Source organism: Plecotus auritus (genome assembly GCF_963455305.1).
Source record: "Plecotus auritus genome assembly, chromosome: 14".
NCBI lineage: Eukaryota > Metazoa > Chordata > Mammalia > Chiroptera > Vespertilionidae > Plecotus > Plecotus auritus.
The window spans coordinates 452,260-475,000 of NC_137780.1; the positions used below are offsets into that span (position 1 = coordinate 452,260).

The following is a 22,741-nucleotide window of genomic DNA, read 5'->3' on the forward strand; positions in this document are numbered from 1 at the left end:
CCTGGCGGCGGCGGCAGGAGGGCAGCGGGCCGCTGGGTGTGCGTGGGTGGCGGCGAGGAGGGGCGGAGGGAGGAAGCTGGCTTCCTGAAGCTTCCTTCGCCTCAAAGACAGACCGACAGACAGCTGTCCAGAGGCGGCCTCGGGGGGTACAGCTGTTTTGGTAAGTCCAGAACGAGGGGAGCTGGAGGCCTGTGGCCCCGGGGATGGTGGAAACCCCAGGGAGGCGGGCGGGGGTCTCGGAGGAGGTTGCGCTGGGTGCCACGCTGCCCGGCGGGGAGACGGGTGCAGATCTAGCGGAGGTGTGGGGTGGGGGGGTGGGGGGAGCAGAGCTAAGGAGTCCTTTGCATCCCTCACATCTGTACGGGCCGCTCTGCCCTCCTGGCCTCGGCCCCTGTGGCCTTAGGGATTCTAAGCCCTCCCCCCCACCCCCCCTCCCACACACACACCTTGGAAGTCATGACTCTGGCCCCCCAAGACGAGGTGGCACCAGACCTCCATACCCCTCTCCTGCCCCAGCCCCGGCTGCACCATTTGAGGTCGGCTCGGTGAGGCCATTTCCTGTGACGGTTGGGGAGGCAGGAGCTGGGGGGATGGGCCGAGGAGGAAGGAACACCCCCAAGTCTCCCTCCCTGGACGAGACCCCCGAAGCCAGGATGAACGGAAGGGGCGGGCGGGGTGGGGTTGTGACGGAGAGGGTCTCCCCTGGGTGCCCCCGGCTGCACGCAGCCTCGGGGTGCCCCTCGGAGAGGAGGCCGCCCAGCAGCTTGGCTGACAGGTGGCGGCTGCGTGCTGGCCCCGCCCTTCCACACGCAACTCCACTTGGAGTTCCATCCCGGCCTCCCTCACCTGGGTCCCAGCCTGGGGCCCCTGAACCTTGGTCTCGGGCAGCCCCCCTCTCCCCGCCGCCCGCTCGGCTCGGCTCGGCCCCTCCTGGATCCTTTTCTATCTTCGCCCACAATCTCTTCTCTCCTCTTGCCCTTCCTCTCACCCCAGGCTGCTGGCTGCCCCGGGGCCCCGTGGGGAACCTGGCTTCCCACGGCGACAGTGACACGCACACACGTGCACACACATGCACACGCACACACACGCACGCACACACGCCAGGGAAACCAGGAGGCAGAGGGCCGAAGGCAGCCTGGGCTGGGGGTCCCTTTCCTGCCCGCCCCCCCCCCAAGGCGGACAGTCAGCAGCCGGGGGCGCTGTCTTGCAGGCGAACCTCATGGCCGAGTGAGCCTGCCCCGGGCCGGCACCCGCCCAGCATGGTCCAGGCCCGTGGCGGGCAGCCATGACCCAGCCTCCGCCGGCCCAAACGCCAGCCAGGAAGCACGTGCGGCTGCAGGAGAGGTGAGACCCTCCCCGGGGGAGGGGCCTTCCTGGCCCTGAGCCCCCCACTCGGTCCCCTGTCCCCTCCGTTCCCCACTCCAGCCCTGAGGGCTGAGCCCAGACCAGCCGTGGGCAAACTACGGCCCGCGGGCCGGATCCGGCTGTTCTATCCGGTTCTCTTGCTCTCCCCTCTGCTCCTTTACTTTGAATTTATATTAGTTCACACAAACACTCCATCCATGCTTTTGTTCCGGCCCTCCGGTCCAGTTTAAGAACCCATGGTGGCCCTCGAGTCACAAAGTTTGCCCACCCCTGGCCCAGACTACAATCTGGAAAGGAAACCCAATGGCCTCGATTGCATGTCATTTGCGTGTCATTTGCATGTCACGTCTGGGGTACCGGTTCATGTCCACCTCGTCCTTGTCCCAGGTCGGGTGGGGAGGCCGTCCCTGGAGGAGGGCCGTCTTGCGTCCGGATGTAGGTCCCCAGGGACCAGGTGGGGAGGGGGAACAGGTGGGTGGTGGAGTGAGCAGCCGGGGTCACGGCCACCCTGCTCTGGGGAGCAGCGCTGAGAAGGGGCCTCAGCCCTGGAACCCGCTGGGGCCCAGGTCGGGGGGAGACAGGAGGTGCCCGGGGGACAGGGAGGATGGCAAGGGGAGCCGTCGTCCGTCTGTGCCCGCAGGCGGGGCTCCAGCGTGGCCCTGGTGCTGGACGTGCGGTCCCTGGGGGCCGTGGAGCCCATCTGCTCCGTGAACACCCCTCGGGAGGTGACCCTGCACTTCCTGCGCACGGCCGGCCACCCCCTCACCCGCTGGGCCCTGCAGCACCAGCCCCCCAGCCCCCAGCAGCTGGAAGAGGAGTTCTTGGTAAGAACTTGGGGGTTACCCCGCCCTGGGCACGGGGGGGGGGAGCCTCCTCTCGGGGCCCTTAGGGAAGAGGACCCCGGGGCTCCAGGAAGGAGGTGGCCCCACATACCTCCTCTGCCCTCCATCCACCCAGCCCTGCGTGGGGCTGCCGGGAGGGGCCAGACAGCCAGGGCCCAGCTCCCCCAGAAAAGGGTGCAGGGGACAGCGGGCTGGGCAGGGGTGTCGGCCACTCATAGGTGTCTCCCCCGCCCCCCCCCCGCCAGAAGATCCCCCCAAACTTCGTCAACCCCGAAGAGCTGGATGTGCCGGGGCATGCCTCCAAGGACCGATACAAGACCATCTTGCCAAGTAAGGACTGTGGCTGGCGGGGAGCAAGGGGGCGGGGACACTGTTCGGGGGGGGGGGGGGGGCGGGCCGGAGGAGTGCAGAAGGAAGAGGCAGCGAGCACCCCAACGCCGCGCAGCTGGGGGAGGGCGTGACCCACAGCCACACCAGGATCCGCAAGAGTCCATCTCCCACATGTGGGGGCTCACGGGGGACCCCGCTCTGCGCCAAGTCCCTCGAAACGACCCCTGATGTTGGTGGTACCGTATTAGGACCCCTATTTTATTTTATTTTTTTCAGTATATTTTCGTTGATTTCAGAGAGAGGAAGGAAGAGGGAGAGAGAGAAACATCCATGGTGAGAGAGACTCACGGATCGGCTGCCTCCTGCATGTTCCCTATTGGGGATCGAGCCCACAACCCGGGCCTATGCCCTTGACCGGGAATCGAACCCGGGACCTTTCAGTCTGCAGGCCTGATGCTCTATCCACTGAGCCACACCGGCCAGGGCATGATCCCTATTTTACAAATGGGGAAAGTGAGTCTCAGAGACACTGCCGATGTCGCCCTCGGTCACCAAAACCCAGTGGCCCCAAATCCCCTTTCCAGCTCTCCCTCCCCCATGGGGGACCCCAGCCAAGGCCTGCGGGGAAGAGGTGCCGTCGGGGGTGCCCAGAGAGGGGCTTGGGGACTTGGAGTTGGAGGTGGGGGAACAGGGACCTGGAAGGAGATGGAGGTCACGGGGCGGGGGGGGGGGGGGGCCACTGGAGCTGGACCGGGACCTGCAGCTGCTACCTTTCCGAGGCAGCAGGAGGCCTGGGACCCTGAGGCCATGGAGATGCTCCCTCCTGCCCCACCCGCTCCGAGCAGCCTTATCGGCCCGCGTACCCTCCCCCCCCCCCCCCCCCGCCCCCGGCAACACCCAGTCCTGAAGGCCCCGCTCAGCGCCTGCCCGTCCTTGTCTCCCAGGGGCCCAGCCCCTGCCCGCCTGGCGGTGGGCCAGACAGCAGGCCTGTCCTGCTCCTGATTGTACCCAACCCCCCCCCCCAACTGCCAGAGGGAAGGTCCCTCTGCCTGAGATGCCCAGGCCCTGCATGCCCTCTGCCAGAGCCAGGCGGGCACTGGGAGAGCCGTGGGCCCTCCCTTCCTCATGAGCTGGTCTCTGCATCCCACTGGGACGGGCGCTGGGAGAGCCGTGGGCCTTGGAGGACGGGCGGACACCCACTCACCTCCGGGGGCTGCAGGCGGCTGCCTCGCCGGAATCCCATATCGGCCCCCACAAAAGCTTCCTGCAGCCCCAGCCGGGCTCCGTGGATAGAGTGCTGGCCCACGGACGGAAGGGTCCCCGAAGACCCGAGCGTAGGCCCAAAAAGCCGAGCGAGCCCCAAAGAGGCGAGCGAACCCCAAAGAGCTGAGCACAGGCCCCCGAGGGCCAAGCCTCGCCCCAGAGAGCTCAGCCTAGTCCCTGAAGGCCCAGCCACGTCCCTCACAGCTGAGCCAAGGCCCTCGGGAGGTCAGAGCATCGGGCTGCAGAGCTCAGTGCTCGATGGAGGAAGCTTTTACCGCGTTTGACCGGAGAGGGAGGCCCAACTCTGAGGGGTGAGGCCTGCAGGTGGGCTGCAGGCTGGATCCCCGGCCCTTGTCAGGGGCACATGTAGGAGGCACCCCGTCGCCGTGTCTCTCACGTCGATGTTTGTCTCTCTGTGTCCCCCCACCGCGCCCTCCTATTCTCTCTAAAAATCAATGGGAAAGCATCCTTGAGCCAGAGTTAACCACCACCACCACCACAACAAATAAAGACGGTAAAGCTTTCTCCTCCAGTCCCCCTGATACGTCCCTGCCCTCCACCCATCCGGCCTCCAGGACTGGGCATCACGGCGGCGACAGCCATTAGATCTGCTCTCCCTCCTTCCTCACCAGCCCCCCCTCCTCCCCCACCTCCCCCGGCGGCCTAGACCCTGCCCCTCTCCCTCCCGCTGCTCTGAACGACGCTGCTGCTCCCCATCCTCGTCGACACACAAAATAAGTCACTAGCTCCGCTCGGGGGCGATGCTCTAACCACGGCCCCTCCTCCCTCCAGCCCTGCTGGAGTCAGGGTTCCTAGGTCACCGCTGGGCCTCTGATCTCCGACCTCTGGCCTCTTGACTTCCCAGATCCCCAGAGCCGTGTGTGTCTCAGCCGGGCACAGAGCCAGGAGGATGGGGACTACATCAATGCCAACTACATCCGAGTGAGCGGCCGGCCGGGCGGGCGGGGGCGGGGGTGTGTGTGTGCGTGTGCGTGTGCGTGTGTGTGGATGTCCCCTGGGGGCTGGAGGCTTCCGGCTCAGACCCACGGCCGTCCTGCCACGCTGACCCAGGTACTGACGTCCCCACAACACCCCCCAGAAAACAGCAGACGTCTCCGCTCTCCCTCTCCCCTCTCCCTCTCCCCTCTGCCTCTCCCTCTCCCCGTCTCTCCTTACCTCCTGGGCTCCAGCATCCCACCGCCACGGCCCTGAACACGGCCTGTGCGGTAGCGCCCTCTAGGGGCCTGAAGCGGTAGGACAGGGGTCAGGTGCAGGGAGGTGGGAAGCGGTGAGGCTGGGACCCCGGGGGAGGGGAATAGGATCCCCACCTGCCGGCAGGTGAGCCAGGTGAACCGAGGTCCCGCTCAGAGACCAGCCCTCCTCCTGCTCCTACGAGCATGAGAGCTAAGGTGCAAAGGGGAACGTTCGCTCCACGAAGGTCGAGTCGTAGTTTCGTATTTCGTGCGGGGAGGACGCAGGGGAGAGGGGAGCCAAGTGCGTTCGAGGGGCCTGATAGGTGCTGGTCCCTCGGTAACTGTGAGTCTGACGTGCACGGTGTCCCGGCGAGGCGTGGGGTTATGCCCGATTCACAGGTGGGGAAACTGAGGCTCACAGAAGCCCGTCCCTTGCTTGTGGTGGCGCAGCAGGACGGGGGTGGAACCGAGAGGGTCCTCACTCCAGAACCCACGTCCTTCCCACCCACCGTGTGCTTCTGGTGTGTGCATTTGTGCATATGTCTGCGTGTGCATGTGTGTGTCTGCGTGGGCACACGCCTGCATTCTATGTGTGCATGTGTGTCTCTGTGTGCACATGTGTCTGTGTGTGCACGTGTATGCACGTGCACCTATGTGTGGAGCTCGGTCTGCATGTGCGTCTCTGTGTACGCATGTGTCTATGTGTGCACATGTGTCTGTATGTGCAATGTGTCTCTGTGTGCACATGTGTCTGTGTGTGCACGTGTATGCGTGTGCACATGTGTCTGTGTGAAGCTGTGTGTGCGTGTCTTATGTGCACATGTGTCTGTGTGTGCACGTGTATGCATGTGCACGTGCACCTATGTGTGGAGCTGGGTCCGCATGTGCGTCTCTGTGTACACATGTGTCTATGTGTGCACGTGTGTCTGTATGTGCAACGTGTCTATGTGTGCACATGTGTCTGTGCGTGCACGTGTATGCATGTGCACATGTGTCTATGTGAAGCTGTGTCTGCATGCGCATGTGTTTATGTGCGCACGCTTATTGCGTCAGCCTGATCCTAGGACCTGCAGAGCCCAGGTTTCCCCGGAGTCGCCTCTCGCTGTTCCTCAGCCTCCCCCTGTGCCCCCCCCCCTCAGGGCTACGACGGGCAGGAGAAGGTCTACATTGCGACGCAGGGGCCCATGCCCAACACCGTGGCGGACTTCTGGGAGATGGTGTGGCAGGAGGACGTGCCACTCATTGTCATGCTCACCCAGCTCCGTGAAAGCAAGGAGGTAGGAGCAGAGCCCCCGTCCACACCCCCCACACACTCCCCCCCCCCACGCGGGGCAGCTCAGAACCCCTGGAGCCGAGGGCACATGTCGGCAGGCCCAGCGTGCCTGTCTCAGTCCCTGAGATGCAACCGTGGAGCTGGGTGAGCATCTCATCGGCAGGGGAGGGTGGGAGGAAGGGGGATGGGGGTGGGGAGGGGGCCCACTCCCCTGTCTGCTGCCCTGGCCCTGCCCCAGCTGACAGCCCCTCCTCCTCTGACTCCCAGCCCCCTCCCTCCTAGAAATGTGTCCACTACTGGCCCACGGACGAGGACACCTACGGGCCCTTCCGGATCCGCGTGCGAGAGGAGCGGGAGCTTCCAGAATACACCGTGCGGCGGCTCACAGTCCAGGTACCGGCCCGGCCACCGGCAGCCTGGACACCCCAGCTGCTCAGGGACCCGGGGCGGGGGTGGGGGGGGGCGGCCAGCCTCCCCTGGGAGCCAAGGATTACTCATCAAGCCTTTCCCTTTTTCTTAGACTATATTTTATTGATTTCAGAGAGGAAGGGAGAGGGAGAGAGAGAGAGAAACATCCAGGATGAGAGAGAATCACTGATCGGCTGCCTCCTGCACCCCTCACCCCGGGGATGGAGCCTGAAACCCGGGCCTGTGCTCTGACCGGAAATCAAACCGTGACCTCCTGGTCATAGGCCGATGCTCACCCACTGAGCCACACCGGCCGGTGTTCCTTCCCGGTGGGATGGAGCGTGATGGGCAGAAGAAGAGCTGACCTTCCCGGCTGGTGGTCCCTGACCGCCCCGGGGTCACTCACTCGGCCTTGGGAGGAAGGCCAGGGAGGACGGCAGCCGTGTCCTCCCCTCACCCCGGGCCCCGCCCGTGTCCCCGCCCAGCACCACGAGGAGTGCCGGTCGGTGAAGCACGTCCTCTTCTCGGCCTGGCCTGACCACCAGACCCCGGAGTCGGCGGGGCCACTGCTGCGCCTGGTGGCCGAGGTGGAGGAGAGCCCAGAGGTGACGGCCAGCTCGGGGCCCATCGTGGTCCATTGCAGGTACCTGGCCCCGCCCCCTCACAGACACCTGGCCCCGCCCCATTCACAGGCACCCGGCCCCGCCCCCTCACAGGCACCTGGCCCCGCCCCTGGCCCTGCCCCCTCACAGGTACCTGGCCCCGCCCCCTCACAGGCACCTGGCCCCGCCCCCCTCACAGGCACCTGGCCATGCCCCCTCACAGGCACCTGGCCCCGCCCCTGGCCCTGCCCCCTCACAGGCACCTGGCCCCGCCCCCTCACAGGCACCTGGCCCCGCCCCCTCACAGGCACCTGGCCATGCCCCCTCACAGGCACCTGGCCACGCCCCCCTCATAGGTACCTGGCCCCGCCCCCCTCACTAGCACCTGGCCCCGCCCCCTCACAGGCACCTGGCCCCGCCCCTTCCCAGGCACCTGGCCCCACCCTCCTCACAGGCACCTGGCCCCGCCCCCCTCACAGATACCTGGCCATGCCCCCCTCTCAGGTACCTGGCCCCGCCCCCCACCCAGCCCAACCCAGACATTGGCCAGAGAAGGCTTCCCTGGACAAAGGCAGTCTGAGCTACGCTGACACCTGGGAGGTGACGAGGGGAAGGGCACCTGGTCCAGGCAGGTGGAACAGCATTTGCAAAGGCCCAGAGATGAGAGGAGACATTCACGTTGATGCATGGCCGGGAGTGGTTAGAGGCCAGGGGGCCTGGAGGTCATGGTTAATGAGAGAAGATTCTAGAAAACCAGAGGGATGAGGGGCCCCCGTGGGACCAGCCAAGACACTTGGAGTTGCCATTTAAAAGAATTTCTTTGACTACAAAGTGAGAAGTGGATGGGGACGGAGTGGGGGCCGCACAGGGACACGCTTAAAAGCAGGACACTGAGCACTGAGGCAGAGGGACAGACGGGGGGCTCATGGCCCCCCCCGATCCCCCCCCACACACACACACAGGTGGCCCCCGGACCTGGGACGAATTCCTGAGAAGGAAGGGCAAGAGAGAGAACTGTGGAACAGCCCGAGGCAGGAGGGGGGCCGGGTGACACAGCTGTGGAGGACCTTCCGGGAGGAAGTCCTGGTCCGATAAGGAGGGCCGGGGTCAGCAAGGCCGGCGTGGGCACCGTCCGGCCGTCGGTCATCGCTGTCCACAGCTCATCCAACGTCCACAGGGCCCCGAGGGCGACCTTACAGGCTTCGAGCGAGGCCGGTCGGAAACGTAACTGGTCCGGGGCCGGCTACTGCCTGTCACGGCCTGGTCCCCCTGCCTCGCCCCGCGTCCCCAGCCCCCACGTAGCGTGGGTCAGTTCTTGCCACTTTCCCTACGTTCCGGGGGGGGGGCGGGGGGCCAGCCCCCACGTTCCCGGTCACCTGTGACCCCCCATCCCCTCCCTGGCTCCATCCAGCGCAGGGATTGGCCGCACCGGCTGCTTCATCGCCACCCGCATAGGCTGTCAGCAGCTGAAGGCCCGAGGGGAGGTGGACATTCTGGGCATCGTGTGCCAACTGCGGCTGGACAGGTGGGCGCGTGGGGGGCGCGTGGGGCCAAGGGCGCCGAGTGGCCTCTGGGGTCAGAGGGCTTGTAGCCACGTGACCACCCAGCATTTGACGCGAGAGAGGCCGCGAGGACGTGCGTGGACGTGGTCCGGGAACCCGAGAGCCTGCTAGACACGTGTGGGATTATTACTGTTACAATTAGTGGGCCCTGGCCAGTGTGGCTCCGTGGATAGAGCATCAGCCCTCAGACGGAAGGGTCCCGGGTTCGATTCCGATCAGGGGCACGTACCTCAGAGGCAGGCTCCGTTCGCAGCCCAGCCCTCGCTCCCCGGCCCGTGCGGGAGGCAGCCCATCGATGTTTCTCTCCGTCTCTCCCTCTCCCTTCCACTCTCCCTAAAAATCAACGGGAAGACACCCCCCGGGTGAGGACGAACCAAAACAACAAAAATGAGATTATCGGGAAGAGGCAGCTTGGTGCCCAGGCGTGCTCCTGGCCCGACCTGAGGAATCGGGGGCCTGGCAGCTGCTGGTCAGAGGAGAGCAGGTGCCCGTGTGGGGTGTCCCCTCCTTGGTACCGCCTCTCCTCCCCCAGGCTCAGCCCTGAGCAAAGGGGCAGGGGGCTCCCCTGGGGGAGAAGGTCTGAGGAGCAGCAGGAAGGAGAGAGAAGCAGAGAGGACGGGATCGACGGGAAGGGGGCCGGGAGGCCCCCTCGGGACTCATGGTTTCTGCTTGTCCCCACAGGGGGGGCATGATCCAGACCGCGGAGCAGTACCAGTTCCTGCACCACACGCTGGCCCTGTACGCTGCCCAGCTGCCTGGGGAGTCCAGCCCCTGACGCCTGGCGCCCTCCACCAGCCCAGGCACCCCCTTCCCCAGGCCCGGGAAGGTGGGTCAGGAGAAAGGGGGCCTTGCGACTCAGGGTGCCCCCCCCCCCGCGCACCTGGGCCTGGGAAAGGGGTGCCCCCTCGGCGAGCATGTGTGGCCACCGAACCCTGATCAGCCAGGACCACGGCCAGACTCCAGGTCTTGACTGCTGGCCACTCCTCTGCTTCCTCTGGTGGCCCCCAGTGGCCGTCCGGGGAGCCTGCTTTGACTCAGAACTTGAGGCCGTGAGCTGGCATCCGAGCAGATCTGAGAGGGACAGACGGTGCCCGGAGCTCGGCCTCCGCGTGCATGACAGGGACACTTGTGCTTTGCCGCCATGCCGGAGTGGCTCAGGGGTTGAGCGTTGACCTATAACCCAGGAGGTCACGGTTGGATTCCTGGTCCGAGCACAGGCCTGCATTGCGGGCTCCATCCCCAGTGGGGGGCGTGCAGGAGGCAGCCGATCCGTGATTCTCTCTCCTCAAGGATGTTTCTCTCTCTCTCTCTCTCCCTCTCCCTTCCTCTCTGAAATAAATTTTAAAAAAAATGTTTTTTTGTTTTTTGTTTTTTGTTTTTTTTTTGCCCTCACCGGTGTGGCTCAGTGACTAGAGCATCGGCCTGCGGACTGAAGGGTCCCAGGTTCGATTCCGGTCAAGGGCATGTCCCTTGGTGGCGGGCACATCCCCAGTGGGGGGCGTGCAGGAGGCAGCTGATGGATGTTTCTCTCTCATCGATGTTTCTAACTCTCTCTCCCTCTCCCTTCCTCTCTGTAAAAAAAAAAAAAAAAAAAAATCAATAAAATGTATTTTTTAAGAAAATAAAAACATATTCATAAAAATAAAGAATTAATCCCAAACCACTCCAGCTGTACGGCCTTCCTGGGTTGCAGGATCACCTCCACCTGGGAACCCCACGCCCACCCCCCCAAGATGCCAGACCCCTGAACTTCTGGTCCTGACCTTGGCCGAATTGTCCACGTAGGAAGCCGGAGGCTTCCTCACCCCACGTGTCCGCCCCACCCCCACCCCCTGCAAGCCGCAGAGGGAAGTCCCTGGAGGAGGGAAAGTGTGGGGACCCCTCCCAGGCTCAGCTGTTGACCTGCCTCCCTCACGGCCCACTCACCCCAGGTGCTCCCCGCGGACTCGTCCTAAGTGATATTAATGAAACATCAGCATCAACCTCCAACATCTATTTCACGTTGGGCCAGACGCTCCTAGACACGTGGTTCCCGTAAATTATGAACAAAACGAGAGGGGTAGGCAGACTCCCCCACACGATGCTCCCCACGGCGGCTCCCCACGCTGGGTACACGCCAGGGGAGGGGACTGGGGGCCCCCCTAGATGCCCACAGGCGTGAGTTCCGGGAACAAAGCCTCCCACCCTCTGTCCCAGCGGGAGGCCTGGCCTTCGGGTCCTGGCAAAGGGGGTGAGCCGCCCTCTCCACCGGGACACGCCTTCCTGTTTTCCGGGGAGCGCACCCACCCAGCCCCCACCCCCACCCCCACCCTTTAGGGAGGAACAGGGTGCCAGCCGGGCCAGGGGATAAATAAAACGAATCCTCGCTCCTCCCAGTGGCCCGGACGCCGCCCGCGGGTCAGGCCCAGCCCCTGAGCCCGCGGGCCCCGCGCACCCGCCCCGGCCCCGCTCCGGCGAGCGGCGCGCGCGCTCGGGCGCGAGCAGGACGCGGCCCCGGCTCGGCTCCGGGCGCGCGGGGGGCGGCGGCGGCGGCGGCGGCAGCGGCAGCGGCGGAGGAGGAGGAGGAGGAGGCGCCGAGGCCACACCCAGCGGCGAGCCGATCCGGCCGCGAGTCGCCCCGCGCCCCCAGCCCCGGCGGAGCCCGCCCGGCGCACCCCCCGCGAGCCCGGCGCACCGCGGCCGCCCGGCCGAGCGCACGCAGCCACCATGATCGCTTTGTTCAACAAGCTGCTGGACTGGTTCAAGGCGCTGTTCTGGAAGGAGGAGATGGAACTCACGCTGGTGGGGCTGCAGTACTCCGGCAAGACCACCTTCGTCAACGTGATCGCGGTGCGTGCGGGGCGCGCGCGGCTGGGGCGCAGGGGGGTCGGCCTGGGCCTGTCTCCACCCGCCGCGCCCGGGGTCGGGGGGGGGGGGGGGAGCCGAGGTCCCCGCCTGGCCGGGCCGGGCGCCTGGGGCCTAGCACAGCCCGTAGGGACCCGGGCGGGTGCGCGCACCCCGCTCTCTCTCCCTCCCTCCCTCCCGGCCCGACGGGGGCGGGGGACCCGGGACAGGCCTGGTGCCGGGACCGGCGGCCCGAGGGGTCACGAGGCCAGAGGGATCCCCTGCCCGTCCGCCCCTCCACCCCACCCCGCGCCAGGGGGCATGACGGGGCGAAAGTGCCAGGCCTGTGCCCGCCCAGCCTGCGGAGGGTGGCTGACCCCGGAGGCCCCAGGGCCTGGGGAGGGGGAGGGGGCCTGGGCCCCGGCCAGCCCCACCCGGAGGCTTTAACCCCTTCTCGCCCGGAAAGGAAGCCCCCGCGCCCTGGAGGGGCAGGGAAGGTGTCCCCCGGGGTCGCGGAGTCAGCGGAGGCCCCGAGGCTGGAACCAGACTCCTCCCCCAAGGGCCACTCCCGGGCTGGGCCAGGCGGCCTCTGGGGGTCCGGGGCGGGTGGCATCGCCATCCTTAAGGGAGTTTGGAGGCTCGGCCTGGCTCAGAAGTTGCAGGAGGAGGTGCCGGGGGTGCAGGGGGGGCCAGAGATGACTTGGAGGGGCACTGCCCGCCCTGGGGACAAGGGAGACATGGCCCTGAGGGCCTTCCGTAGTCCAGCCGGAGGTGGGTGCCCGGGCGTGGCGGGGAAGGAGTTAAGCCTCCGTCTTGGAGAAAAAGGGGAAGGTGAGCTCTGTGGTAGGAACGAGGCTGCAGTAATGGCTGCGGCCTGCGTGGCCTGAGCTCCCCAGCCGCTGGATGGGGCTGGGCTGCCAGGGTCCGGGGACCAGGGTCCAGGGACCAGGGACCCGGTCCCAGCTCCCAACCCCCGGGGAATTCTGCGAATGGTGGGTTGGCCAGAGACCAGGCCAACAATGCTGACGAGATGGGTGGGCAGGCAAAGAAGTGTGGCCGGCCAGCTGGGTACCCCCTGCCTGGCAGGTCCCGGAAGGGGCATGCATCGCCTGAGACCGGAGGGCCCGCGGGGGGGGGACGGCGAGAGGGACAGGGACCCTGTGGTCACACGTCTGGGCGCCGGCCTCCTGGTCTCCAACTCTGCTCCACCCATGACCTCTGCCCCTGCCCGTGTCTGGGTGGGATCGCCGGGCCCCCCGCAGGGGGTTTTGGGCACGAAGGTGCGGGCCCTCCTGTCTACCCAGGCCGTGGCCCTGGAGTCAGACACCACGGGGGGGCGGGGGGGAGAGACTTGGCATTGACCGGGGGTGGGGGGTCTCTGGGGCCCCTTGAGAAGGACACAGGGCCTGACCCTGATCCAGGCCAGCGTGGGCTTGGCCTCCCGGCATTGGGACCCCGGCGATGTCTGGGGGAGAGGGGGGGTACGGCCAAGAAGAGAGATAAGCGGCTGCTGCCCTAATGACCGAGCCAGGTGATCCCCCTCAGTCTCCAGGGTGTTCTCGGGGAGCGTTCTTGAAGCCGTGTTCCCGGACAAGGGTTCCGGGGGGACCCCCGTGGTTCCGTGGTTTTCCTGGTCTGAAGGTTCCCCTCTAGGCCAGCATCCTACCCAGAGACTGGGCGGCATGGTAGGTCGGGGGGGCAGAAGCCGAGTCCCGGGTCCGCTGTTGGGGTCGAGAGTGTCTGGGGCGGACGGGGGGCAGTCCCCGTCCCCCAGCCCACGCCCCCCCTTTGGCTATGAAATGTGTCCTTCGACGCACACACCCTAAAGGGCAGGCGCGTGTCCCCTTCAAGAGGCTTCCCACCCTGGCCGGTTTGGCTCAGTGGGTAGAGCGCTGGCCTGTGGACTACAGGGTCCTGGGTTCAATTCCCGGTCAAGGACATGTACCTTGGTTGCCCGCCGCATCCCTGGCCCTGGTTGGGGCGCATACAGGAAGCCACCAATTGTTGATGTGTCTCTCTCACATCGATGTTTCTCTCTCTCTCTGTGTCTCTCCATCCCTTCCACTCGCTCTAAAAATCAATGCAAAAATAACCTTGGGTGAGGATTAACAAACAAACAAACAAAATAAATAAATAAAGGGGCTCCCCGGGAAAAGCACCCCGCGGGCTGTAGGGGAGTTCCGGGGTCGGGGTCACTCCAGGTCCTCAGGCCCTTGGGCCCCGCAGGCACCCTGCCCGCCCCGTGCATATCCCCTGGAGAGCACCTCTCAGGGAGAAAGGAAGAGTCAGACCCGAGCTCACCACCGACTGTCTCCCTCTCCGTCCCCTGCGTGCGAGCTGGGAAAAAAAATCATGGACGATGCGCCCCTGAACCTAAGACTCGTCTGAAAATGGGATGCTAGAACGCAGGGGTGTTTTTGCCTGAGGGGAAGGAGAGGGCTGTTCTCAAATACTTAAAGGTGGGGGTGCCCAGGGGGAAGGCGTAGGAACGGGGGGGCGGGGGGGGGGGGGATGGGAGTCCCAAGAAGATGGATGTCTGGCTCAGAGAGAACTTGGGGAGAGTAGGGGCCGACCCCAAGGGCCTTCAAGGTGCAGACAAGCGTTGGGCTAGCTGACTTGAGGGTCACAGCGGTCCCCGACCCCGATGGATACCCGAAATCGCGGATAGCACCGAACCCTATCTCTACCAGCTTTCTTTCTTTCTTTCTTTCTTTTTTCAATCCTCACCCGAGGATATTTTTCCATTGATTTTTAGGGAGAGTGGAAGAGAGAGGGAAAGACAGAGAGAAACATCGATGTGAGAGAAACACATCCATTGGTTGCTTCCTGCACGCGCCCCGACCAGGGCCACGCCAGGGAGGAGCCTGCCGCCGAGGTACGTGCCCTTGACCCGAATCGAACCCGGGGCCCTTCGGTCCGCAGGCCAACGGTCTATCCACTGAGCCACACCGGCCAGGGCTCTTTACCACCTGTCTTCCTGTACACACACACACCTGGGATCCAGTTTACTTTGTAAATCAGGCACAGTAAGAGATGAGCAGCGATGACGAATAACCACCCAGAACCGTTATAACCGCGTACTGAAAACGTTACAAACCATGTTATTGTCGACTCCGGACAAAGGGCCGATTCACGGGCGGGACAGCGTGGGGTGGCGCGAGATGTCATCGCGCTGCTCCGAACGGCGCGCGACTTAAAACTTAGGAATGGTGTGTTTCTGGAACTTTCCCCCTTATATATCTTTGGGCCACGGTCGGCTTTCCAGTGGTGAGCCGAGAGACACGACCAGGAACAGGAGATCCCCCACGGGGCTCCCCATAAGCGGGGGTCACAGCGGCACTGGCACCCCGCTTGCTCACGATAATGTGTGTCAGGTGGGGATTTTAATTTCCCGGGAGCCTGTGGGTCCTCTATTTTCTTACCTTTTTTTTTTTTTATATATATATATATATATTTTATTGATTTTGTTACAGAGAGGAAGGGAGAGGCATAGAGAGTTAGAAACATCCATCAGCTGCCTCCTGCACGCCCCCTACTGGGGATGTGCCCCCAACCAAGGTACATGCCCTTGACCGGAATCGAACCCGGGACCCTTCCGTCCGCAGGCCGATGCTCTATCCACGGAGCCACACCGGTTAGGGCTTCTTACCGTTTTTTAAAATATATATATTCTTCATGATTTCAGAGAGGAGGGGAAAGGGAGAGAGAAATAGAAACATCAATGATGAGAGAGAATCATCGATCGGCTGCCTCCTGCACGCCTCACACCGGGGATCAAGCCGTGACCTCTACCACCTGCAGGGGACGCCCGGGAGACCTCTGACCTCTCGCCTTCATTCTTTTTTTTTTTAATATATTTTATTGATTTTTTACAGAGAGGAAGGGAGAGGGATAGAGAGCTAGAAACATCGATGAGAGAGAAACATCGATCAGCTGCCTCCTGCACACTCCCCACCGGGGATGTGCCCGCAACCAAGGTACATGCCCTTGACCGGAATCGAACCCGGGACCCTTCCGTCCGCAGGCCGACGCTCTATCCACTGAGCCAAACTGGCTTCAGCTCGCCGTCATTCTCGCAGGCGGGGAGGCCCCTGAGGGTCCTGTCGAGTTTTACCCTTTCCAATCCCGACTTTTCCCTCCAGTCAGGACAGTTCAACGAGGACATGATCCCCACGGTCGGATTCAACATGCGCAAGATCACCAAGGGGAACGTGACCATCAAGGTGGGCGCGGAGGGAGGAGGGGGTGGGGAGCCCCGGGCAGGGTGGGGGGCGTAGAGGGTCTGGCCGCCCGCCGGCGGCTGAGACCACCGCCCCCTCTTCTCGCTCAGCTCTGGGACATCGGGGGACAGCCCCGCTTTCGCAGCATGTGGGAGCGCTACTGCCGAGGAGTGAGCGCCATCGTGTGAGTGCCCGTGGGGTCACGACCCCAGCCTCCCCTGTTCCCCCGCCTCACCACCTATAGGGCCCAGGCTCGGGGCTGACCACCTATAGGGCCCAGGCTCGGGGCTGACCACCTGCAGGGCCCAGGCTCACGGCTGACCACCTGCAGGGCCCAGGCTCACGGCTGACCACCTGCAGGGCCCAGGCTCACGGCTGACCCCCGGGGCCCAGGCTCACGGCTGACCCCCGGGGCCCAGGCTCACGGCTGACCTCCGGGGCCCAGGCTCACGGCTGACCTCCGGGGCCCAGGCTCACGGCTGACCTCGGGGACCCAGGCTCACGGCTGATCTCCGGGACCCAGGCTCACGGCTGACCTCGGGGTCCCAGGCTCACGGCTGACCTCGGGGACCCAGGCTCACGGCTGACCCCCGGGGCCCAGGCTCAGGGCTGACCCCCGGGGCCCAGGCTCACGGCTGACCTCGGGGACCCAGGCTCACGGCTGATCTCCGGGACCCAGGCTCATGGCTGACCTCCAGGGCCCAGGCTCACGGCTGACCCCCGGGGCCCAGGCTCACGGCTGATCTCTGGGGCCCAGGCTCACGGCTGACCTCGGGGACCCAGGCTCAGAGGCCTGGAGTGCCTGCAGGTCTCATGTCCATCGGCCCAGGAGACATTCCCGGGGCCCCCGCCAGGCCCAGGCGCACAGGCCCCAAGAACCAGAGGTGGTCCGGAGGGCACAGGCCTTTGCCCCGGTCCGCAGCTCCTGCTCCCCACCCCCCGCTCTCACCTGTGAAGTCACGGGCTGTTCCCCCTCGTCTCCCAGGTACATGGTGGATGCCGCTGACCAGGAGAAGATCGAGGCCTCCAAGAACGAGCTGCACAATCTGCTGGACAAGCCCCAGCTGCAGGGGATCCCGGTCAGCTGCCCCACGGGGTCCCAGGGCGGCCGAGGACATAGGGGGCCGGGGGAGCAGGCAGAGGGCAGAAACCCGGCCACAGCGCCCCCCTGGACCTGGGCCCGTCCTCCCTTCTCTGTAGGTCTTAGTCCTGGGAAACAAGCGAGACCTCCCGGGAGCCCTGGATGAGAAGGAGCTGATTGAGAAAATGTGAGTCAGGTGCCCCTCTCGCGAGCTCCCCAAATCCCCAGGCACCGGAGAGCTTAGTGGGCGAGCTGCTGTTCTCAGGGATGGCCACACGGGGGCAGCAGAGCCCACCTGCCTTGCGGACCCAACCCCAGGCCCCGGCCTAGAGACCATTCATCTCTGTTTCCCCCCCAGGAATCTGTCTGCCATCCAGGACCGAGAGATCTGCTGTTACTCCATTTCCTGCAAAGAAAAGGACAACATTGGTGCGTGGGTTTGGGGGGGGGGGGGGCAGGGGAGAACGGGAGAGGCCCCTCTGGGTGATCCAGTGCCCTGGCCCCCAAAGTCCTCACTCCCACCCTTTCCTGGAAGTCCAGAGCGTGGTGGCTCTCCTGGGGGTGGGGGTCAGGCCGTCGGAGGCCACATTCTTTTTTTTATGTACTTGATTTTTTTAGAGACGGAGAGGGAGAGAGAGAAACATCCGTGAGAGAGAAACATCATCAATCAGCAGGCTGCCTCCTGCATGCCATTGGTTCCTGGGTCGATGGTGGACCGCTGAGCCATGCCAGCCGGGCGAGGCCCACATTCTGAGCATCTTGCCTGCTCTGTCGGCCATCTCCCCGGGCCTGGCCTCCCCACCTGTAACATCCCAGGCGCTTCCCAGACCCCTCCTGCTCTGGCCCTCAGCACCCCGACGCCCCTGTCCCCTGTCCAGGGCTGTTCCGAGCTGGATGGCTCTGGGCTTCGATGCTCTGAGGGTGGATCCTAGCTGCAGTTTGGGGAGCCCTGGGCCTCGTCACTGCCCCAGGGGGACGCCCCGTCACCCCCTCTCTTCTCCTCCCCCCCCCTCAGACATCACCCTACAGTGGCTTATCCAGCACTCGAAGTCACGGAGGAGCTGAGACTGCGGCCCCCCACCCCACCCTCGGACCAGGGACCCACCACCCAGACCTGAAGCCGAGCCCCCCCGCCCACCCCGTGTCCCCCCAAAGCTCACCCCACATCGCTGGTGTGGGGAGGGGCCCTCTGGGGACCCCAGAGTCCTGTTCTGCTGAGGTTTGAACTCCTGTTTTTATTGTAAAATAAATCACTCCCCCTGGTCCCCTAATCTCCCCCTTACCTGTCCCCTCTCCCCTGCCCCTCCCCCACCCTGCTTCCCCCTCTCAGCAGCCCTGGCCCCAGCCCCCCCCCGCCCTGTCCCTGTCCCCTGTCCCCTGTCCCCGTCCCGCCCTCTTCAACACTTCTGTTATTGTCCTGTGTGTACAGTATATATATGTATATATATTTTAATTTTTTAATTTAAGCAAAAACTAAAATCAACCATTCGATGCTGCGGGGGCCAGGCGGGGGTCCGGGAGGGGCGGCCTGGAGGGGGAGGAAGGGTTGCGGGCACGTGGGGCAGGTACCAGCCTGGACACTGGTGGCCGTCCCACGCCCTGCGCACGCCCGCCTCCCAGCCTGGCGGTCCCTGCCCGCATGTCACGTGCCCACGGAGCCCCCAGAGGCACCCCTCTCGGCTCCCTGCCTCCTAGGGCCCCAGGCACAGCCAGCTGCCCGAGACCACCAGGCCCGGGGGGGCAGGGGCCCAGCACCCCATGCCCGTGCCCATGGCCCTGTGGCCGCAGCCCCTGCCCCTCCCAGGCCTCCCCGACCCCCACGGGCACCTCGCTTTCTGTTCTGGTTTTTTTTTTTTTTTACAGTCGCACAAGGAGGGCACTCAGCATGGGGGGATGGCTCTCCCGGTTTTGTGTTTGTTTGTTTATTGGTTTTAATTTAATGATTTGTAAAGTGATGGTCTTTTTTTTTTTTTTTTTTATACTTTCCAGCTCCTATTTAACCTCTGTTTGGAAAACGATTCTTGTAACTGTACATTTTTTTTTTTTTTTGCCTCCTAACAACAACATGAATAAATTAGCCATTTTGTGCTGGGGGGTGAGGTGTCCGCTGTTTTTCCGGCGGGGGGAGGGGCCCACCAGCACCCCCACACACGGGCACCAACAGCCACAGGGAGAGGGGGAGGCGGGTGCCCCACAGGCTCGCAAGGGCATTTCCCAGGGCGCCTCTCATGGGGGGGGGGGGGTGTCCTGCCCTCACCTGCCTCCTCTCTGCTGGCAGCTGCCAAGGGGAACTCAGGGGTCTGTTTAAGGAACCACCTGGGGCATCATGGTGGGGGGGGGGATGTAGGAGCGGGACGGGGCCTCTCTGTCCTCACAGCCCGGCTGGGACCTTCCCTGCAGCCTGAGTCATGGCCCTCAGTCCCCGACTCCCCACTGCCCAGCTGGAGCCAGCTGACTGTCCCCGGGGCAGAGCTTGGAGGCCTCCCTCCTGGGCTGGGAGGGGCAGTACCCTCACCCCCCTGCCCACTTCCAGCCGCCGGCCCATCCTCCCCCCACCCGTGTGCCCCTCCCGGTCGCCCACAACTGCAGGCCCAGCTCACCCGAATCCTGAGCCATCTTGACCTAGTTTCTCAGGAGGCCCCGCCTCCCCGCCCCGCCCCTGGAGGTGGTGCTCCCTCACCTGGCCCTGCAGGAAGCCGCAGCTCCCAGACCCTGAGCTCCCAGACCCTGAGCCGGGGCCAGCTGCCCTCCAGGTGGGGCTCTGGGCCGGCGCTGCCCTGTTGACTCTGAGCTACCCCAGCTGTCCACACCCTTCCTGGCTCCACACCCCCCCCGCCCCCCCCCCCCAGGCCTCTGCCTCCTGGTCCTCGGAGCCGCCCAGACGTGGTGCTGGGTAGAATTTGGCAAACAGCTTCATGGCCTTCCTCACCACATGGCCCCCCGGGAGGAGGGTGAAGCTGGGGTCCCCTCTCCAGCGATAGGCGCTGCCCTGGCCTGGAGCCTGGGGAGCAGGACGGGCTGTTGGGGGCTGGCTGACCGGCCCTTCTCGGGGCTCCATCCTCCAGGGGGGGTGAGGTTGGAGCTAGGACATGCAGCCGGGCCTGGCAGACGCCTGATGGCACCTCGGGGAGAACTGGAGCGGGGACGGACCTGCATCCGTATCGATGGCCCCGTGGGGGGTCCTCTCTGCCCACACCCGTGAGTGAGCCGCCACCCAGGCCAGGCCCCGCCTCTAGGCCTGCAGAGCTGAAGTCCCTAGGGGAAGGCAGGGGCCGGGGTCACCCCCCCACCCCACCCCCGTGCTTCTCTTATTCTCATCCCACCAGTTTGGGGAGGGAAGCGTCCCCCACTCCGATAGCAAAGCTGAACCGAGACTTTCAGCGACTGTGTCCAGCTGACCGAAGTGAGGCGATGGCCCCCCTAAGTGCACGGGCCCCCACCCGCCGGCCAGCTGTGGGGGGATCCATGCGTCGACCCCCCCTCCCACCCGGACCAGGGTCTGAGGGTGCTCTCCTGACGTCCGCCCTGGAGAGTGAGTGTCAGCGTCCAGCTCACGGCCACCGCCCACCCCTGTGCCCAGTGCGGGACCCCTGAGCAACAAAGGCCCCATTGTCCCCCGGCCAGCCGGGGGTGGGGGGCAGGACAGTGCCCGTTCCCAGGGCCCCGCTGGCCTGCTGGCTGCTATGCAGGCCTTAGCGCTGGCAGGCGGGGCAGAGGCTGGGCACAGCCTTGGGGAGCCCCCCCCCCCACCCCGCACCGCCCCACTCAGCCCTGAGCTGGCCAAGCCCGAGGAGAGGCAGAGGGTGTCCTTTGTGGAAGAGGCCCCCCAAACAGGATGCGGAGGGGTCCCCCCCCCCTGCCGCCCGCCAGCCCTCCATCCTCAGCTCTGCCCAGATCCGACTTCACCTCGGTTCACCCCGACCCCCTCCTCCCTCACGGGCATCCAGGACCCGGGAGGGGTGAGTCCTGCCATTGCCTCCTGTCCAAACCGGCCCCCCCCACCCCCCATCTTCAGTCTCCACAGACAAAGCTGGGCCTGCCATCGCTGAGGCAACAGGTCCTCGGAGAAATGGGTGGGTCACCTAGCAACGGCCTCCCTCCCTCCCGGCGTCATGGGCCTGGGGGTGGGTGCCAGGGATGGAGAACAAGGCTGTTCAGATCCCAGGGATGTGGGAGGGGCGGGCTGAGAAGAAGGCACCCAGGGCCCTGGGCACCCTGCCCCTCCCCACGGGGCCCCCAGGGACCCTCTGAGCCCCCCAAGCAGGTGTTCTAGGTGGGCCTGGAGGGCAGACTTGCCGGTGGTTCTGTGGTTCTGGAGGCAGCTGGACTCCGGACCCGGGAGTGGTCATGGCTGGGCTGATGGTCCCCTGTGATGTCCCTGGTGCCAATTCTCTGGGCCCAAACAGGCCCAGGCCGCCCGCCTGAGGGGGTGGATGCCCAGGGCTGGACCAGCTGGAAGAGCTGCGGGGGCCGGTGCGGGGGGGGGGGGCAGGGGGTGGAGCCCGCGGGAAGGGGTGGGGGCAGGCCACGGACAGGCAGCTGCACGCTGTCGTCCTGAGTAACAAGAGGACTTCTCAGAGGCAGCGGCCGGAAGCCCGGGGCTCACGGAGGGCGGCTGCTGGTGCCCCTCGAATGGGGGCTTTGTGGAGCGGGGAGCGGGGGTGGGGCTCCGGGGGGCCTAGCTAACTGGCAGCCCTCTGACTCCCCGGGGACCCTGGCTTAGCGGCCTCCATCCACCTGCCCCTCTAAAGCCCTTGGCCAGCCCGGCCGGCGTGGCTCAGGGGTGGAGCATCGACCTGTGAACCAGGAGGTCAGGGTTCGAGTCCCGGTCGGGGCACAGGCCCGGGTGGCGGGCTCGATCCCCAGTGGGGGGCGCGCAGGAGGCAGCCGATCCAGGATTCTCTCTCATCGTCGATGTTTCTCTCTCTCTCTCCCTCTCAATAAAAATACATTTAAAATAAGTACGTAAAATAAAGCCATCAAGCCACAGGTGGCCAGGGGTCCCCCCACTGGGCACTGCCCACCCGGGGAAGGCCCAGGCACCCCTGAGCACCCCCAGGATGGGCAGAAGGAAGTCCAGTGGGCACAGGGCTAGTTCTATCTACTTTATTGTGTTTTAAGAAAGGCTTTCTACGGGGGAGCACCTAACAAAGGGTGTGGGGACGGGGCGGCCCAGGGCACCGAGGAGGAGGAGGAGGAGGAGGAGGAGGAGGAAGGGAACAGAAGCCTCCGGAAGAAGAGACGGTGCCAGGAGGAGGGAGGGTCCAGGCTGGGACGAATCGGGTCCAGAGAAGACCCAAGTAGGGCTGGTCCCCAAAGAGCCCCCTATTCCAGGGGGGTGCACAGACAGGCTCAGGGAGGGCACACCTGGAGGGCTGGGACAGGAAGGCCCTGCGTGGGGGAGGAGCCCAAACATGCCTGGAACCTCCACACCAGGCCCCCAGCCGACCTCCGGAGAGCAAGCCGGCCGGGGGCCGTCCAAGCCAGACCCGTGGGGACGGGGACACTCACAGGCCTCCCGGGGCCCGGCCTCAGCAGGGCGTGCCCAGGGGCAGGAGCGAGGGCGACTCCCTGGGCTTGTGGAAGTAGATGGAGGAGGACATTTCCGTCTTGAGCTTGCCATCCGAGCCGGGGGCGGCCCGGGTGTCCGCGGGGCCCCCACACTCCTCGCAGCAGCAGCAGCAGCAACAGTCCAGGAAGGCCCGGCCCAGCGGCCGCGACACGCACAGCAGCAGCACGGGGGTCAGCGCGCCCTTGAAGAAGGCGGAGAACTGGTTGA

General features: G+C 65.1%; 4 protein-coding genes across 6 annotated transcripts in view; 2 read left to right on the forward strand and 2 right to left on the reverse strand.

The window, feature by feature from the left end:
* LGR6 (leucine rich repeat containing G protein-coupled receptor 6) overlaps nt 1–5,006 on the reverse strand; it is a 56,833-nt gene extending 51,827 nt beyond the window's left edge. Inside the window, exon 1 of the mRNA XM_080651048.1 lies at nt 4,977–5,006. Coding sequence (XP_080507174.1) covers nt 4,977–4,993 — 17 coding nt within the window. The 5' untranslated portion in view covers nt 4,994–5,006. The remainder of the gene's footprint in view (nt 1–4,976) is intronic.
* Nucleotides 43–10,181, forward strand: PTPN7 (protein tyrosine phosphatase non-receptor type 7). Of its 2 annotated transcripts, XM_080651050.1 has the most exons (10): nt 43–160; nt 1,211–1,344; nt 2,006–2,189; nt 2,453–2,537; nt 4,666–4,742; nt 6,133–6,270; nt 6,549–6,659; nt 7,160–7,317; nt 8,688–8,801; nt 9,520–10,181. In XM_080651050.1, exons 2-10 carry the CDS (start codon nt 1,286–1,288, stop codon nt 9,611–9,613), a joined length of 1,020 nt encoding a protein of 339 aa, XP_080507176.1. In that variant the 5' UTR covers nt 43–160; nt 1,211–1,285; the 3' UTR covers nt 9,614–10,181. The 2 variants fall into 2 exon arrangements, with proteins under 2 accessions (XP_080507176.1, XP_080507175.1); XM_080651049.1 differs by lacking the exon at nt 43–160 and having other exon boundaries at nt 8,688–10,132.
* Nucleotides 10,182–11,289: 1,108 nt separating this feature from the next.
* Nucleotides 11,290–19,580, forward strand: ARL8A (ARF like GTPase 8A). 2 transcript variants are annotated; one of them, XR_013959636.1, is made up of 8 exons: nt 11,290–11,667; nt 15,804–15,884; nt 15,992–16,065; nt 16,867–16,960; nt 17,082–17,149; nt 17,321–17,391; nt 17,978–18,181; nt 18,952–19,487. XR_013959636.1 is itself a non-coding variant. In XM_080651258.1 (7 exons), the coding sequence occupies exons 1-7, from the start codon at nt 11,545–11,547 to the stop codon at nt 18,025–18,027; spliced, it is 561 nt and encodes a 186-aa protein (XP_080507384.1). In that variant the 5' UTR covers nt 11,291–11,544; the 3' UTR covers nt 18,028–19,580. The 2 variants fall into 2 exon arrangements, 1 of the variants encoding a protein (XP_080507384.1); XM_080651258.1 differs by having other exon boundaries at nt 11,291–11,667; nt 17,978–19,580.
* A 2,474-nt stretch (nt 19,581–22,054) lies between these two features.
* Nucleotides 22,055–22,741, reverse strand: part of GPR37L1 (G protein-coupled receptor 37 like 1) — a 4,614-nt gene continuing 3,927 nt past the window's right edge. Inside the window, exon 2 of the mRNA XM_080651091.1 lies at nt 22,055–22,741. This exon is cut by the window's right edge and continues 580 nt beyond it. Coding sequence (XP_080507217.1) covers nt 22,494–22,741 — 248 coding nt within the window. The 3' untranslated portion in view covers nt 22,055–22,493.

What these genes read in the sequence shown, in the direction of transcription:
- ARL8A (XM_080651258.1), top strand. Translation starts at nt 11,545, where the DNA reads ATGATCGCTTTGTTCAACAAGCTGCTGGACTGGTTCAAGGCGCTGTTC. An exon ending in CGAGGAGTGAGCGCCATCGT is followed by an intron (nt 16,066 to 16,866) that starts GTGAGTGCCCGT and finishes CTCGTCTCCCAG; the next exon opens with GTACATGGTGGATGCCGCTG. An exon ending in CCCAGCTGCAGGGGATCCCG is followed by an intron (nt 16,961 to 17,081) that starts GTCAGCTGCCCC and finishes CCTTCTCTGTAG; the next exon opens with GTCTTAGTCCTGGGAAACAA.
- PTPN7 (XM_080651049.1), top strand. Translation starts at nt 1,286, where the DNA reads ATGACCCAGCCTCCGCCGGCCCAAACGCCAGCCAGGAAGCACGTGCGG. An exon ending in CACGTGCGGCTGCAGGAGAG is followed by an intron (nt 1,345 to 2,005) that starts GTGAGACCCTCC and finishes CTGTGCCCGCAG; the next exon opens with GCGGGGCTCCAGCGTGGCCC. An exon ending in AGCTCCGTGAAAGCAAGGAG is followed by an intron (nt 6,271 to 6,548) that starts GTAGGAGCAGAG and finishes CCTCCCTCCTAG; the next exon opens with AAATGTGTCCACTACTGGCC.